General features: G+C 45.7%; 1 protein-coding gene across 4 annotated transcripts in view; it reads right to left on the bottom strand.

Annotated features, from left to right (window-relative positions):
• The window catches only part of PRKD3 (protein kinase D3), a 243,652-nt gene that overhangs the window by 114,798 nt on the left and 111,523 nt on the right, over window positions 1-17,331 (bottom strand). For all 4 annotated transcript variants that reach the window (XM_030198066.1, XM_030198067.1, XM_030198064.1 and 1 more), the window contains exon 10: window positions 16,254-16,331. In XM_030198066.1, coding sequence (XP_030053926.1) covers window positions 16,254-16,331 — 78 coding nt within the window. The remainder of the gene's footprint in view (window positions 1-16,253; window positions 16,332-17,331) is intronic.

The following is a 17,331-nucleotide window of genomic DNA, read 5'->3' on the forward strand; positions in this document are numbered from 1 at the left end:
TCAGCATGGACTCAGTCGAGGAAAGTCTTGCCTCACTAATTTTCTTCATTTCTTTGAAGGTATGAATATGGATAAAGGTGAGCCAGCTGATGTAGTGTATCTAGATTTTCAGAACGCTTTTGATAAAGTCCATCATGAGAAACTCCTGAGACAATTAAAAAGTCATGGGATAGGAGGCAATGTTCTGTTGTGGCCTAGGAACTGGTTAATATAAAACTCAGAGGAGGAGGGTGAATAGTGGAGTGTCACAGGGATCTGTACTAGGACTGCTGCTATTTAATATATTTATAAAAGATCCGGAAAATCAGAATGACAAGTGAGTTGATTAAATTTGCAAATGACACAAAACTATTCAAAGTTGTTAAGACACAGAGGACTGTGAAAATTGCAGTAAGACCTGGCATTCAAATTGCAGATGAAATTTAATGTGGACAAATGTAAAGCGTTGCACATTGGCAAGAATATTCCTAATCATAGTTACCTGATGCTAGGGTCCACCTTAGGAGTCAGCACCCAAGAAAAAGATCTAAGTGTCAAAGTAGACAACATGCTGAAATCTTCTGCCATTGTGCAGTGGTGGCCAAAAATACAAAGAGGATGCTGGGGAAATGCAGGTTGAGAAATTTGCGAGATGATCTTGTGGCGTTTCTGGGAGGTAGGTCCACAAGGTTTAGCATGTAGGTTGGGGCGCCTGCGTGAATGATTTTGTGTACAATCGTGCAGATCTTGAATGCAATGCCTTCCTTAAGTGGGAGCCAGTGAAGTTTCTCTCTTAAGGGTTTTGCGCTTTCATATTTAATTTTTCCAAATACGAGTCTGGCGGCAGTATTCTGAAGACCATGCCCTAATCCGGTGCATGTGGGTGTGCCTCAGGGTCTGACCTATGTACCACAGCATAGCACCCCTATAACACCTTCTGTCCTCAATCAAGGCTCAAGCATGCAGCTACCCTCTTTACAGTGTGCCCACAACCCCGATATCTATTAGAATGAGTTGCAGCCAACCCCCAACTTATGAGATGGCATGGAAAGGAAGGGGGAGGGGGGAAGCCTTTGGTCAACATCCTCCAGCGACCAATGCAAAAGTACCAATCATGTCACACACCTACCTAGCACATTAAAGCTGCTATGACAAAGGAAATAAAGCAGTAACCCCAAACACCCACAGTGCGAATCAAACCCATGTCCCCTGCATTCAGGGAACAAAGAAATAAACCCTACACCAAACCTGTATCTGACAAAGGAGTGTTCAATGAGGACAGTACACTGACCATAGAGGGTCATCACAGCATCAGTTACCCCCCAAATGGATGTTCTCTCATGCTCACTAGCCCCCACTCATCGGACATACCATTGCCTGTTCCAAAGGTCGGTATGCTGTCCTGCGAGACATTGCTCCGTGTCCAAGCTGGGAGCTCCTGAAATCTCCACATCATAGTGGGCCCACAACCCCTCCCTATGGAAACTCCCACCTATGTGTACACTCCTTCCCCCCCCGAGCACCCCCAAAGTATGGCCATGATGTGCAGCCCTCACCTTCAGAGAAAGCCTTAAAACAGCTAGTATCAGTACCCCACAGACAGATGCCCCCAAACCTAGGTTTCCCACCTTGACATCTGGAAACTGCCTTTCTCCTGGGGTCTCAGCAGAGGTGGCCAGAAGAATCGGTGGCTACGAAATGGTCCTCTGCCATCTCCCAACCAGCTGTAGGACACACAGGCTTGGGAACACACACATCCACATCCCTGACAAAAACAGAAATAATGGCCCCATCTGTGCAACAGCGCAGTGCCACCTAGTGCCTGCTCTCACCCAGGGCCCTCAAGCAGGCCTAGAACCCATTTTGCATGCCCACAGCCAGACCACCCTCTCACCTGATATCACTGCCTCCAGGATTCCTTGCTATATCATCTCATTGGTGCTACACCGCAAATTATCCCTGAGGCGACTGTGCAGTTTACAATTTCTATTACAGGTACTGTCCCTAATGGGCTCACAATCTAAGTTATATATTGTACAATGAAGAGCTAAGTGACTTGCACAGGGTCAGACGGAGCTCAGAGGGAACTGAATCTGGTTCCCCAGGCTCTCAACCCACTGCTGTCAGGCAGCAGCAGGAATCGAACCCAGTTCCCCAGAATCAAAATATGCTGCACAAATCATTAGCCCAATTCTCCACTCCACCTTAGACATGTCCCCCAGGTAGCAACAACTATTACCAGTTGTCCCTGTCCCTGCCCCACTAGGCAAGCCATATACTACTACTACTACTATTAAACATTTCTATAGCGCTACTAGATTTACGCAGCGCTGTACAAATGAACATGAAAAGACAGTCCCTGCTCAACAGAGCTTACAATCTAAATTGGACAGACGAACAGACAGCTAGGGGTGGGGAAATTGCAGTGTTAGTGGTGATAAGTGAGGGTGTTGAGTAAGAGAGTCATGGTTAGGAGTCGAAAGCAGTAGCAAAGAGGTGGGCTTTAAGCCTAGACTTGAAGACAGCCAGAGACTGAGCCTGATGTACCAGCTCAGGGAGTCTATTCCAGGCATAGGGAGCAGCGAGATAGAAGGAACGGAGCCGGGAGTTAGCAGTGGGGGAGAAGGGGGACGACAGGAGACATTTACCCAGCGAACGGAGTTCACGGGGAGGCGTGTAGGGAGAGATGAGAGCGAAGAGATACTGAGGAGCTGCGGAGTGGATGCACTTGTAGGTCAAAAGGAGAAATCCATGTCCAGCAACTCTCCCCATGTAGGATGTGTTGATCTCAGTTGCAAACCTTTTACACACACAGGGCATCCTCCAGCTGATGAACAGCCTGCAGAGGACCATCCCACCCAACCATCGGAGCCAGCCCAGGACCAGCGCGCACCCGAGAGAGCATGGGTGGTGATGGACCTTGGGTACTGCAACATGCCACACCCCACACAATCTGTGGAGATTGGGGAGAGGGAGGACCCCTAGAGAGACATGCTCCACTGAAGGGGGAAGAAGAGGGACAGGAAGAGCTCCACCACCACCACCTATGCTAGAAGGCACAACTAATCCAGGCTGCACTGTAACATCTGGCATGCCTGCTGGTGGCTCCACTCAAGTTGACCCTCAACTCCAGCTCCTGCAGCAAATCTCAGCCATATACAGAGACTTGCTGCAGGAGCTGGCAGCACAAAGACAAATACTGAGGCAGACTGTAGCCCAGCTCCAGAGGCTCCATGAGGAGCGGCCCCACCCTCAATGAGGGCAACGGACTATCACCATTTATTTATTGCATTTGTATTCCACATTTTCCCACCTATTTGCAGGCTCAATGTGGCTTGCAATACATCATGAGTGATGGAAATATATTAGAAAATAGACATTTAGTGTTACAGAAAGATGTTAGGCAACAAAATAATGATAAAACATAATATATGAATAAACAAGCAGATATTGTTAGATAGTTCTGAATATACCATAGCTATTACAGTTATATTTAAATGTTGAGAAATACATATCCTGATATGCAAGGCTGAACAGGTGCTACAGTGTCATCACTATTACGCAAACCATGGGAGACTGCACAACTGGGGGGGGGAGGGGTTCCAGAAGGGGAGAGAATTGTCCAAAGGGCCCTCCGTGTCCACAATCACAGCAGCTGCCCCTGGATGTCAAGTGCTCTACCAGAGAGCTGCACTAAAGAACAGGGATCTAATGGATCCTGTAGTAAAAGAAGGGCCTGTGGGGGACACACATGTCCCCCCGCAAAGATCCCAGCCCAAACCCCAAACCACCATGCTGTGCCTCAGGTAGCCCAAAATTAGGTGACACCAACAAATGGAGATGTGCAGGACTGCCACTAAACAATAGGAATACAAACAAATTGAGGATACAAAGTGTTCTAGTGACAGCGGCCACCAGAAAAAAAACATTTTAAAGCTACGTGCTTTGTTTTTTTTTATTGTTGTTCTGTTCACTTATATGGGGGGTATTTTTAAATCCCTGGTTTGAAATAAGTTTTGATATTAATAAAATTGCTTAAGTGTAAATGTACATGCACACAAATAGCAGGGAGTAAATGATTGAGTCAGTGGCGTAGCCAGAAGGCAATTTTTGGGTGGGCCAACAGGTTGGATGGGTGGGCACTAGAGTTGCCAACTTTTTTGAAAGAGAAAAAACAGCAACCTGATGCACCCATGCTCTGTCCCTACCCCACTCCCCATAACTTCAATGAAGGTTGCAGTGCAGGCTTCAGTGGCTGAAGGCAACTTTGGCAAGATGTACAGTGGGGGAAATAAGTATTTGATCCCTTGCTGATTTTGTAAGTTTGCCCACTGACAAAGACATGAGCAGCCCATAATTGAAGGGTAGGTTATTGGTAACAGTGAGAGATAGCACATCACAAATTAAATCCGGAAAATCACATTGTGGAAAGTATATGAATTTATTTGCATTCTGCAGAGGGAAATAAGTATTTGATCCCCCACCAACCAGTAAGAGATCTGGCCCCTACAGACCAGGTAGATGCTCCAAATCAACTCGTTACCTGCATGACAGACAGCTGTCGGCAATGGTCACCTGTATGAAAGACACCTGTCCACAGACTCAGTGAATCAGTCAGACTCTAACCTCTACAAAATGGCCAAGAGCAAGGAGCTGTCTAAGGATGTCAGGGACAAGATCATACACCTGCACAAGGCTGGAATGGGCTACAAAACCATCAGTAAGACGCTGGGCGAGAAGGAGACAACTGTTGGTGCCATAGTAAGAAAATGGAAGAAGTACAAAATGACTGTCAATCGACAAAGATCTGGGGCTCCACGCAAAATCTCACCTCGTGGGGTATCCTTGATCATGAGGAAGGTTAGAAATCAGCCTACAACTACAAGGGGGGAACTTGTCAATGATCTCAAGGCAGCTGGGACCACTGTCACCACGAAAACCATTGGTAACACATTACGACATAACGAATTGCAATCCTGCAGTGCCCGCAAGGTCCCCCTGCTCCGGAAGGCACATGTGACGGCCCGTCTGAAGTTTGCCAGTGAACACCTGGATGATGCCGAGAGTGATTGGGAGAAGGTGCTGTGGTCAGATGAGACAAAAATTGAGCTCTTTGGCATGAACTCAACTCGCCGTGTTTGGAGGAAGAGAAATGCTGCCTATGACCCAAAGAACACCGTCCCCACTGTCAAGCATGGAGGTGGAAATGTTATGTTTTGGGGGTGTTTCTCTGCTAAGGGCACAGGACTACTTCACCGCATTAATGGGAGAATGGATGGGGCCATGTACCGTACAATTCTGAGTGACAATCTCCTTCCCTCCGCCAGGGCCTTAAAAATGGGTCGTGGCTGGGTCTTCCAGCACGACAATGACCCAAAACATACAGCCAAGGCAACAAAGGAGTGGCTCAGGAAGAAGCACATTAGGGTCATGGAGTGGCCTAGCCAGTCACCAGACCTTAATCCCATTGAAAACTTATGGAGGGAGCTGAAGCTGCGAGTTGCCAAGCGACAGCCCAGAACTCTTAATGATTTAGAGATGATCTGCAAAGAGGAGTGGACCAAAATTCCTCCTGACATGTGTGCAAACCTCATCATCAACTACAGAAGACGTCTGACCGCTGTGCTTGCCAACAAGGGTTTTGCCACCAAGTATTAGGTCTTGTTTGCCAGAGGGATTAAATACTTATTTCCCTCTGCAGAATGCAAATAAATTCATATACTTTCCACAATGTGATTTTCCGGATTTAATTTGTGATGTGCTATCTCTCACTGTTACCAATAACCTACCCTTCAATTATGGGCTGCTCATGTCTTTGTCAGTGGGCAAACTTACAAAATCAGCAAGGGATCAAATACTTATTTCCCCCACTGTACATTCCAAATCCAACATATTATATTCACAACATTGAAAATAAAATATTTTTTATACCTTTTTGTTGTCTGGTCATTTTTTCTCAAATCATATTGGTCCCAGTCTCTGGTTTCTGCTTCCCTCTGTCTTCTCTTAACTCACTTGCCAGTGTCTCCTATTTGACATTTCTTCTCTCTTCATGTCCATCATCCATCTCCCATCTCTGTTTTCCTATATTTCCTTGTCCAGTATCTCCCCTGTGTTCATATCCCCTCATCCATCATCATTCCTCTGTGCACCTATGCACCCCATGCCCAGCATATCCCTTCTGTATTCCTATTCTCCCCCTTGTCTGGTATCTCTCCCCCCCCCCCCCCCCCCCGTGTCCACATACCCTCCTCTCCAACATTTTATCTCTATTCCATATCCCCGTTCCCCCCTCCCCCTTGTCAGGCATTACTCCTCTGTGCCCATGTGCCATCCCCATACAGCATTTCACATTTGTGTCCCTGTCCCCATGCTCCCACCTAATGCCCATCATCTCCCTTCTGTATCTGTATACTTCCCTATGTCCCCTTTCTCCCTCCTCCACACCAATGTGTCCCTCTCCTCTCTGATCCCACCCCCCAACCAGCTTCTCTTCCTCTTTCCTTCCCCTTATGCATCTGGCTCTTTCTCCTGCAACCTCTCCCCTTCCTTCCAACCTCCCCTCTGCAAATCCAAAACCTCTCCCCTTCCATCCAACCTCCCCTCTGCAAATCCAAAACCTCTTCCCTTCCTTCCAACCTCCCCTCTGCAAATCCAAAACCTCTCCCCTTCCCTCCAACCTCCCCTCTGCAAATCCAAAACCTCTCCCCTTCCCTCCAACCTCCCCTCTGCAAATCCAAAACCTCTCTCCCTTCCCTAACCCTCCCCCCCTCCCGGCAAGTCCAGCACCCTTCTGTTCCCTTCAGGCCCCTCCCCTCACTGGGCCAGTACCCCACTGACTTCCTCCTCACCCTCTCCCACCCCTGCCGCAGTGCTTCATTTAATGCTGTAGGCGCTGCTGTTGCACAGTCTCCCACCCCCGCGGCGGCGCTTATACTTCGCTATGGCGCTGACAGCAACGCTACAGATACGGCACTGACGTCCTGCTCCGGGGCCTTCCGTGTCCCGCCTCTATAAACAGGAAGTTACATCAGCTCGGCAGAGGGAAGGCCCTGGAGCACATCGGACGTCGGTGCCACATCTGTAGCGTTGCTGTCAGCGCCATAGCGAAGTATAAGCGCCGCCGCGGGGGTGGGAGACTGTGCAACAGCAGCGTCGACAGCATTAAATGAAACGCTGCGGCGGCAGGGGTGGGAGTGGGTAAGGATCTGCTTCTGGGTGGGCGGGCGGGCCTGAGGCTAAACTGGGTGGGCCTGGGCCCATCCAGGCCCACCAGTAGCTACGCCCCTGGATTGAGTTATAGTGACCTAAAGGTTGGTGGGCTTGGAATGGGATGTCCCATAAGAGACTCCATAACCTATTTTATGGTCTGATGGTACTAGTAAGGTACATAAGTAATGCCACACTGGGAAAAGACCAAGGGTCCATCGAGCCCAGCAGCCAATCCAGGCCAAGGGCACCTGGCAAGCTTCCCAAACGTACAAACATTCTATACATGTTATTCCTAGAATTATGGATTTTTCCCAAGTCCATTTAGTAGCGGTTTATGGAATTGTCCTTTAGGAAACTGTCTAACCCCTTTTTAAACTCTGCCAAGCTAACCGCCTCCACCACATTCTCCGGCAACGAATTCCAGAGATTAATTATGCGTTGGGTGAAGAAACATTTTCTCCGAACTGTTTTAAATTTAGTACACTGTAGTTTCATCGCATGCCCCATTTCCAGGGCACCCTCCACCCCCGCCCTGCAGGTCAGGCAGCCAGCTATAAATGACATTCACAGTTCTATAGCATCAGTTTTAAACCAATACATAGGTAAAGAGCATGAAAACAGTTGGTATCACAGTCAACTGCTGTCTCTTGTGTTCCTGCTGACCAGTGCCTGAGCTCTATCCTGTCCTGCAGTCAGATCCTGCAAAAAGCAAGGAGTCCTTTGTTAGCAGGTACAAAAGGCAGACTAGGTTTCATGTCTGCTCTGTAGGAAAAGGGGGAGGGTAGGATCAGAGATCTCTCCTTACTTGCAGACTGTGGCCAAAGGGTACTAGAGAAGGCTCATGATTTCCAGGATTAAGCTGCCTGATGCTGCAGAGACAGAATGGAGAGCAAATGAGTCGCTTTACCAGGTGCAGCGCATGATCTGGTGCAGGAAATAATGGTGATGGGGCCACTTGATAGCAGTGATCATAATATGATCAGATTTGATATTAGCTTTGGAGTAAGTATACACAGGAAATCTAATACGTTAGCGTTTAACTTTCAAAATGGAGACTATGATAAAATGAGAAGAATGGTGAAAAAAAAAACTTAGAGGAGCAGCTGCAAGGCTCAAAATTTTACATCAGGCATGGATGCTGTTCAAAAACACCATCCTGGAAGCCCAAGCCAAATATATTCCGTGTATTAAAAAAGGAGGGAGGAAGACCAAACGACAGCTGGCATGGTTAAAAAGCGAAGTGAAGGAAGCTATTAGAGCTAAAAGAAAATCCTTCAGAAAATGGAAAGGAACTGACTGAAAATAATAAGAAATAGTATAAGAAATGTCAAGTCAAATGCAAAGCGCTGATAAGAAAGGCAAAGAGGGACTTTGAAAAAAAGATTGCGTTGGAGGCAAAAACGCATAGTAAACGTTTTTTTAGGTATATTGAAAGCAAGAAGCTGGCAAAAGAATTGGTTGGACCGCTAGATGACCGAGGGGTAAAAGGGGCAATCAGGGAAGACAAAGCCATAGCGGAGAGATTAAATGAATTCTTACTTCGGTCTTCACCGAGGAAGATTTGGGAGAGATTTCGGTGCAAGAAATGGTATTCAAAGCTGACAAGTCGGAGAAACTGAATGAAATCTCTATAAACCTAGAGGATGTAATAGGGCAATTTGACAAATTGAAGAGTAGCAAATCTCCTGGACCGGATGGTATTCATCCCAGAGTACTGATAGAATTGAAAAATGAACTTGCGGAACTATTGTTAGTAACATGTAATTTTTTTTTTTTTCAACAATTTTTATTGAGGATTTAACAAAACAAACAATCATCGCATTTAACATATCAAAACATAGTTAACATCCATCTGAGTACGAATGAGATGCTGAGTACATCAACCATTTTTTTTTATCTTTCCCGCCCAACTCTCCCTCTCATTACTTTAATCCTTGTGTTGAGATCTCCCATTGATTACACAATCTCATTCATTCCAGTGCTAACAACTATTTTCATCCCAACAGTATAAGATGATTATACAGCCTTTCTCAAACTTTACTATTTTAACCATAGATGTCCCCCCACCCCGTAACATGTAATTTATCTTTAAAATCGAGTGTGGTACCGGAAGATTGGAGGGTGGCCAATGTAATGCCGATATTTAAAAAAGGCTCCCATAGGGGATCTGGGAAATTATAGAACCTGACGTCAGTGCCGGGCAAAATGGTAGAGACTATTATAAAGAACAAAATTACAGAGCATATTCAAAAGAATGGATTAATGAGACAAAGCCAACATGGATTTAGTGAAGGGAAATCTTGCCTCACCAATCTATTACATTTCTTTGAAGAGGTGAACAAACATGTGGATAAAGGTGAGCGGTTGATATTGTGTATCTGGATTTGACAAAGTACCTCATGAAAGACTCCAGAAGAAATTGGAGAGTCATGGGATAGGAGGTAGTGTAGATTACAAACTAGTTAAAGGATAGAAAACAGAGAGTAGGGTTAAATGGTCTGTATTCTCAATGGAGAAGGGTAATAGTGGAGATCCCCAGGGGTCTGTGCTGGGACCGCTGCTTTTTAACATATTTATACATGATCTAGAGATGGGAGTAACTAGTGAGGTAATTAAATTTGCTGAGGACACAAAGTTATTCAAAATTGTTAAATCGCAAGAGGATTGTGAAAAATTACAAGAGGACCTTATGAGACCGGGCGTCTAAATGACAGTTGACGTTTAATGTGAGCAAATGCAAAGTGATGCATGTGGGAAAGAGGAACCCGAACTATAGCTACATAATGCAAGGTTCCACGTTAAGAGTCACCGACCAAGAAAGGGATCTAGGCATCGACGTTGATGATACGTTGAAACCCTCTGCTGTGTGCTGAGGCAGCTAAGAAAGCTAATAGAATGTTAGGTATTATTAGGAAAGGAATGGAAAACAAAAGTGAGGACGTTATAATGCCTTTGTATCGCTCCATGGTACGACCACACCTCGAATATTGTGTTCAATTCTGGTCACTGCATCTCGAAAAATATATAGTGGAATTAGAAAAGGTACAGAGAAGGGTGACGAAAATGATAAAGGGAATGGGACAACTTCCTTGTGAGGAAAGGCTAATGTGGCTAGGGCTCTTCAGCTTGGAAAAAAGACGGCTGAGGGGAGATATGATAGAGGTCTATAAAATAATGAGTGGAGTGGAATGGGTAGATGTAAATCGTTTGTTTACTCTTTCCAAAAATACTAGGACTAGGGGGCACGTGATGAAGCTACAAAGTAGTAAATTTAATACGAATTGGAGATAATCTTTCTTCACTCAATGTGTAATTAAACTCCAGGATTCGTTGCCAGAGAATGTGGTAAAGGCGATTAGCTTAGCAGGGTTTTAAAAAGGTCTGGACAGCTTCCTAAAGGAAAAGTCCATAGACCATTATTAAAATGATTTGGGAAAATCCACTGCTTATTTCTGGGATCTTGCCAGGTAAGCTCCTTTGAGCAGGGATTGTCCTTCTTTGTTAAACTGTACAGCGCTGCGTAACCCTAATAGCGCTTTAGAAGTGTTAAGTAGTAGTAGTAGGTACCTGAATTGGCCACTGTTGGAAACAGAATGCTGGGCTTGATGGACCTTTGGTCTGTCCCAGTGTGGCAATACTTATTTACTTATGTACTTATGTGTGGAAGATTCCAGGCAGATGAGAAGCCATCTCCCCCTTAGGAATGTTAAGGCAAGGTTTAGGGTCACAGGGTTTATATTGCAGGATTTAAATGTCAATCTTCCCAAAACATTTTCATGTGTGTACAATAATCAAAAAGAATGTTTACATACTTGTACCATAATAAAAATTAAACCTGTCCATCTCCCAAATGTCTGAGCTGCTGCAGCTGAAATGTCTCCAGTGCCCTATAAAAACATGCAACCTTTCACATCCAATTATTGTGACGGCACCCAAAAAGAAGGAATCACGCAGGAAGTGCAATTTCAATGATGGTGAGATTGAGCTCCTTGTCAAGGAGATCACGGCACTCCATCACAATCTCTTTGCTCCCAAGGGGCAAACTATATGTGCTTTTACAAAGGAAAATAAACGGATCACCATATGTGACAGACTTAATGTGGTCTACCATGCACACAGATCTACAGCGGACATCAAAAGAAAATGGAGGCAACTGAAGAGACTGATGAAGCGCAAGGCTGGGGCCAACCCGCTAGATGCGGACACTGTGAACTTTACCTCAATGGAGCGCATGGTGCACAGACTCCTATCCCAGGAGGGCATCCATGGCCTGGGAAGCAGGTCACCTTGGCCCAGGCTGGGGAGTCAGGTAAGTTTTGGTAAACCAAGCTGTGCTGGCTGTTCTCTCTGTGTCACCCTCTCTTCCTTTAACAGGGTCAGGGACAGTGTGTGTGTGTGTGGGGGGTGGGTCTCATTGATACCACTCCCATATATATTACAGGTTCTCAGGTAGGTGGAGGAGGGGGCAACACCAGAGTACATGCTGAAAGGCAGGTTATCAGGGGCCATGTCCAATCACTTCCACAGGGAGTACTCGCTAGTGTTGGGCCCACTCAGCTTGTCGGGTGGAGCACCCCTGCATCTATCATGTTTAGGTGCCCCCCCCCCCCCAGCCCATCACCAACCTATCTCTATTTCTGCTTTCCACACCTCTGTGTTCCTCTCCTTGTGCCCTCTACACCCCTTCACAATCCTTCCTTCTGTACCAACCTGGCTGTGTGGAAACCTGGCCTCTGAGGTTCACAGAGCACTATACTCCTTGGCTCCTGCAGTGGCGGATGGAGAAGCATACAAATTTGGGTTGCCTGACTATGCCACTCCTCAACAGCTGTGTTTTAGAAGTGCACATGGAGAGGTATGTTCAGGAAGAATGCAGCAGACTGCCAGGTTAGCTAGAGCAACAGATACATTTCCTCTACTTTCCGTTCCGCAGGCGAGGAAATTGAGTCAGATGCCGAGCCTGGAACCAGCAGCCAGGGCAGCCACATCAGGAGGAAGAGGGTAAATCAATGGCACCTGAGGCCTCACAGGAGGGAAAGAAAGAGCATCCAGAGCACACCAGCCAGGATTCGCCTGCAGGGGATGAAGAGTAACAGCAATCAGTGGTGCAACCCCCCCCCCCCCCAAATGCATTTGCAGATGGCCCAATAGAAGCAGACGAGGCTAATTAGGAGCCTCAGCGGGCCCATAGGAGGACCTGACCGCTGCAGCTGGCCAACAAACTGCTGGCACAGAATCTGCAGCTGGCCGACTACCTAAAGCAGAAACTACAGATGATAGGGCGGGGGTTGCAGCCCACCAAGAATGCGCCCATCTGCTAAAGAGCATGCAGCAAGAAAGCCAGGAGGCAGCCAAGAATATCTGGCAGTAGGTTCTAGGAATCCAGTAGGATCTCCAGGATTACACGGTGGCCTTGTCAACCACAATGCCGACATAGCAAGCACCTGAGCCTCCACCTGGAACCAGCGATGCCATTAGTTCTGCCCCAACACCCTCAAAACCAGCCACAAGTGCCACCAGTGGCCACACAGCCCAGCCAAGCTTCAGTGCACCCGCCTCAGCTGCTGAGCTGCAACCACCTTAAAAACATCCAAGGATGGGACTCACAGCACCCCAGGCCAGTGGGATAACCAAGAGGCCAGGTTCCTCAGGGCCAGCACATGCTCCTTTGCTGGGTGCTGGGCCCAGCAGCAGATCTGACACCCGACCAATCAGGTTGCCTGATTTTCAGGCTGCAGCAGAGGCAGCAGGATGAGTGATGGCAATGAGGACAGTGGTAGCCCAACAGGGGATGAAACTGACACACTCTTGGCTCCTGCTAGGCCCAGGCCATCAGCAGCAGTTCAAGAATGGAGTGGAGGAGATGGATCCCAGAGGAGACAGGGGAGGGGGAACTAGAACTGTAAGTCACCTCAATGATATGCTATGATGGTGTGTACTGGGGTGAGGGGGCTGTGTGCAGAGGGAGGGGGTTGGGGTGTGTGTGCAGGAGGAGGGGTGGGGATGTGTGTGCAGGAGGGGGAGGGGCAGAGATGTGTGTGCAGGAGGGGGAGGGGCAGGGGAGTATGGGGTTTGGGAATCCCTGTACTGCTTACATAGAACCCAGCTGCCGGCGATCTCCCCTTGGTCAAACCTGTGGTATATTCCCAAATGAAGGCGGATGTAGGCATCGTGGGTGGAACCTGGGTAGCGGCCACACACATCCACACTCTCCCTGTGGGCATCATAAACAACCTGCATGTTCACAGAGTAAAATGATTTTCTATTCCTATAGGTCTCCTCATGTGCATGGGGAAATCGATGACATCTATGACCAAGAGGAAGCAGTCTACGGTGTAGAACTGAGACATGTTGAATTGGAATGCATGGGCAGTAATGGAGAAGGTAATACAGTCAAGAGGTGTGGGTAAAGAAGGCATTGAGGAACTGGGCAAGGCAGCTGGAGATGGCAGGCTGGATGAGGCCTGCACTGACTTTGAAGCTGCCGGTGGCCAGAAAGGTGAGGTAAGCGGTGACCATCAGGTGAACTGACATGTCACAGGCCAGTCCAGAGATTGTAGCTGGTCACAGAGGTGCAGTATGGTGGCCCTGTCGAAGTGGAACCTAGTCAGGCATTCCTAGCCAATGAGGTTCATAAGTGGATGCAGGGCCTGAAGACACTCTGATAGGGTATCTCCTCCAGGGACTTCCTTCCAAACTCTCATCCACCTCCAGCTAGGTATGAGCCACCACAAAGACATGCAGCGCATCCATGATTGGCATGCAAGTGTCCCACCACCACAGGTGCAACCCGCTGACCCTAGAAACACCACTGTGCACAACTCCACCTACTGCACCTCGTAAGGCCTAGCACCAGTCCCTGCACAAGCACACAGTCGTGAGACACATATCAGCTGTCCAAAACACTCACTCTCCTACCATTGACGCCCACTCCCTCTAGGAACATTTTCTTGTAAACGACAAGCAGTCTTGGGTGGGGTTTTTTTCCTTTGTTTGATTATACGCTTTATTTTTCTGCGATAAAAATGTATATCTGTCTGTTATGCCATTTTTTGGATGTTTTTCTGTTTCAAAACTGAGCCTCATTGTGGAATTCGAAAAGGTTCAAAGAAGGACGACCAAAATGATAAAGGGGATGGAACTCCTCTCATATGAAGAAAGGCTAAGGAGGTTAGGACTCTTCAGCTTGTACAAGAGACGGCTGAGTGGGGATACGATAGAGGTCTACAAAATCCTGAGTGTGTAGAACGAGTAAAAGTGAATCGATTTTTTACTCTTTCAAAAAGTACAAAGACTAGGGGACACTCAATGAAGTTACATGGTAATACTTTTAAAACAAATAGGAGGAAATATTTTTTCACTTAATGAACATATAAGCTCTGGAACTCATTGCCAGAGGATGTGGTTACAGTGCTTAGCATATCTAGGTTCAAAAAAGGTTTAGACAAGTTCCTGGATGAAAAGTTCATTGTCTGCTATTGAGAAAGACATGGAGGAAGTCACTAACTGCTCTGGGATTGATAGCATGGAATCTTGCTACTATTTGGGATTCTGCCAGGTATTTGCAACCTGGATTGGCCACTGTTGGGAGGAGGATACTGGGCCAACCCAGTATGGCTATTCTTATGTTCAATCAATACTCCAAAGTGGTCCCACATGTCATCCCCTAATTTTCCTATAATAGGACAATTTCAAACACAATGTTTAAAAGTCCTTTCACATTACTGCACTTTTTACTGCTACTCAACTCAGCTACCCCTGCTTTGTATGCTCATGTTGGATGTATATACATCTGGTGTAACATTTTAAATACAGCTCTTGTAATTGTACACACTCCTCATTTTTCCTTTTAAATAATAAAATATATAGTTTTGAAAATTTAAATCTATGTAAGAGTAAAGGGTCATGGATTTAATATAGTGTCTTTCTGTGGTACAACCAAAGCCGTTAACATTTTTATTATGCAGGTACTTTCACTGTCCCTCTGTGTAATTTTTTGTACCTGGAAAAAAGGAGGGTTAAGTGACTTACCCAGGGTTACAAGCAGCTGCAGTGGGAATCAAATCTAATTTCCCAGGTTCTCAGCTCAATGCACTAACCATTAGGCTGCTTGTACTCCATGTACATTATAGCCTTCCCCACCTAACCCCAGCTCCAAGCACATCTACTTTTCTATAAGAAAATGTATATGCATTGCTGATCCCTGTAATTATTTTACCTAGGGAAGTGTGACAATATTTGGACAAAATTACCTGGACAGTCATTTACCTGAGTAAACGGCTTTTGAAAATTGCCACCACAATGATTATTCTCTGCACAGTTGCAACTTCTAATGAAAATTAGCCCACATTTGCTCTTACTGCATCACACTTGCAAACCTGAACAGGAACAACTTCAGCAAGTTCTACAACAAGTCAGAAGATTTGAGCCAGATCCAGGCTGAGTAATCTGACCTAATCCTAAGAGCCAAATATGATTGGGAATAAAGTGTTTAGTACAGGATGAACAAAGACTAAAGATACTCAAAGATGCTGCAAAGCAGTGAAGAACTGGTGTAATATGAAGGGAAGCAATAGCAATGACCGTAAGGAGTGGTAAGAGTGGGTGAAGAAGCAATAGAACTAGGAGGTGGAGTGGAATTGTGTTGACTTGCCAGGATCATGCACAGGGGATGCAGAAGATGAAGTCTAGGAAGGAGATGGGAAGACTACAGCAGGACTGCAGAACTGGCAATCTGAGAAGGAGAGGAAAGAATGGAAGGATGGTAGCTTAGAGGAAAGGTGAATAGCAGCAACAGGGATGTAGGGACAGAGGTACATCTTCTCGTTCCATAGCAAAATGAAGCCACAGAGATACTTTTGTTGCAGCTGGGTTTAGCTCTTCAGTAGTATTTGTAAGCATGGTTTAGATTTCCTCATAATTTCTATTATTGCAATGTTACTGTTTTCAATCTCATTCAGTATGGTGAGCCATATTGCACACTGAGCTTTTTATCATCTCTGCTTCACAGGACAAAATTAGTTCCAATCGGTTTTTAAAGTGTGTATTAAACTTGCACTTACCTTATAATACTTTGCTCCCGATTCATTTTGGAACAGTGAAATGGATTTGCTGTCCAGTCTCCAGTAATGTCTCTTTCTCTAAAAGATAGAATATGGTATCAAAATAAGTTTGGAGAACTGCAGGCTGGCCGTATTGCACAAATTAAGCGTGTCTGTTTTTGTGCATATGCATAGACAGATGAACAGCCAATCATATAAGCATGTCAAAACTAACAGGCACATTTGCTTTATTATCAAACATGTTTAACAATAACAGAGAAGCACGTGGGTAGAGAAAAGTTGCAATATAGTGGAGGTTTAGGGGAGAAGTTATCAACATTGGCTACCATTAAGATGGGTCACTTTCCCACAAATCATACTATTTTAGCACAGGATCTATTGCATAAGCTAGCTCAACTTGTGGTAAAATAACCTGTCTTTATGGTAGCCCATGTCAATAAATTCCACCTTAATTAAAGAAAAAGTAAATGTCTCCAGAAATCAAAATCACTGCTGCATGTAATAAAAGAGACTGAACCTCTTTGCACTAAGGGGAGAAGTTATCAAAGTGAGCTACCGTTAAGATGTGTTATTTTACCACTAACTCAAGTTATTTTAGCACAAGTCCCATTTTATGCAATGAGACCTAGTTATTAATAACTGGGGGTAATAGTAAAATAACCAGTCTTAATGGTAGCCCATGTTTATTTATTTATTGCATTTGTACTCCACATTATCCCACCTTTTTGCAGGCTCAATGTGGCTTACAGAGTGTTGTAATGATATAGTCGTTTGAAATACATTCGGTAGTAAGCTGAAGGTAAAGAGGGTTTAGATGAGTACCGGATTTAGATGAGGGTTTAGATGTTGATAACTTTCCTCCTTAATTAAAAAAAAAAAAAGAAACCTCTAGAAATCAAAATCACTGCTGTATGTAATAAAAGTGAGCCAAGTAGAGGACAATCAAGTCATTGTGACATCACTGATGAGGTTGGCTCTTAGGCACTGGTGGAATGAATATCAGCACTGGTTACCAAAGACTGAAACTCTTTCACACTAAGGACGAAAGCTATTAACGTGAGCTACTGTTAAGATGTGT

This window comes from Microcaecilia unicolor, chromosome 3 (assembly GCF_901765095.1).
Source record: "Microcaecilia unicolor chromosome 3, aMicUni1.1, whole genome shotgun sequence".
Lineage (NCBI taxonomy): Eukaryota > Metazoa > Chordata > Amphibia > Gymnophiona > Siphonopidae > Microcaecilia > Microcaecilia unicolor.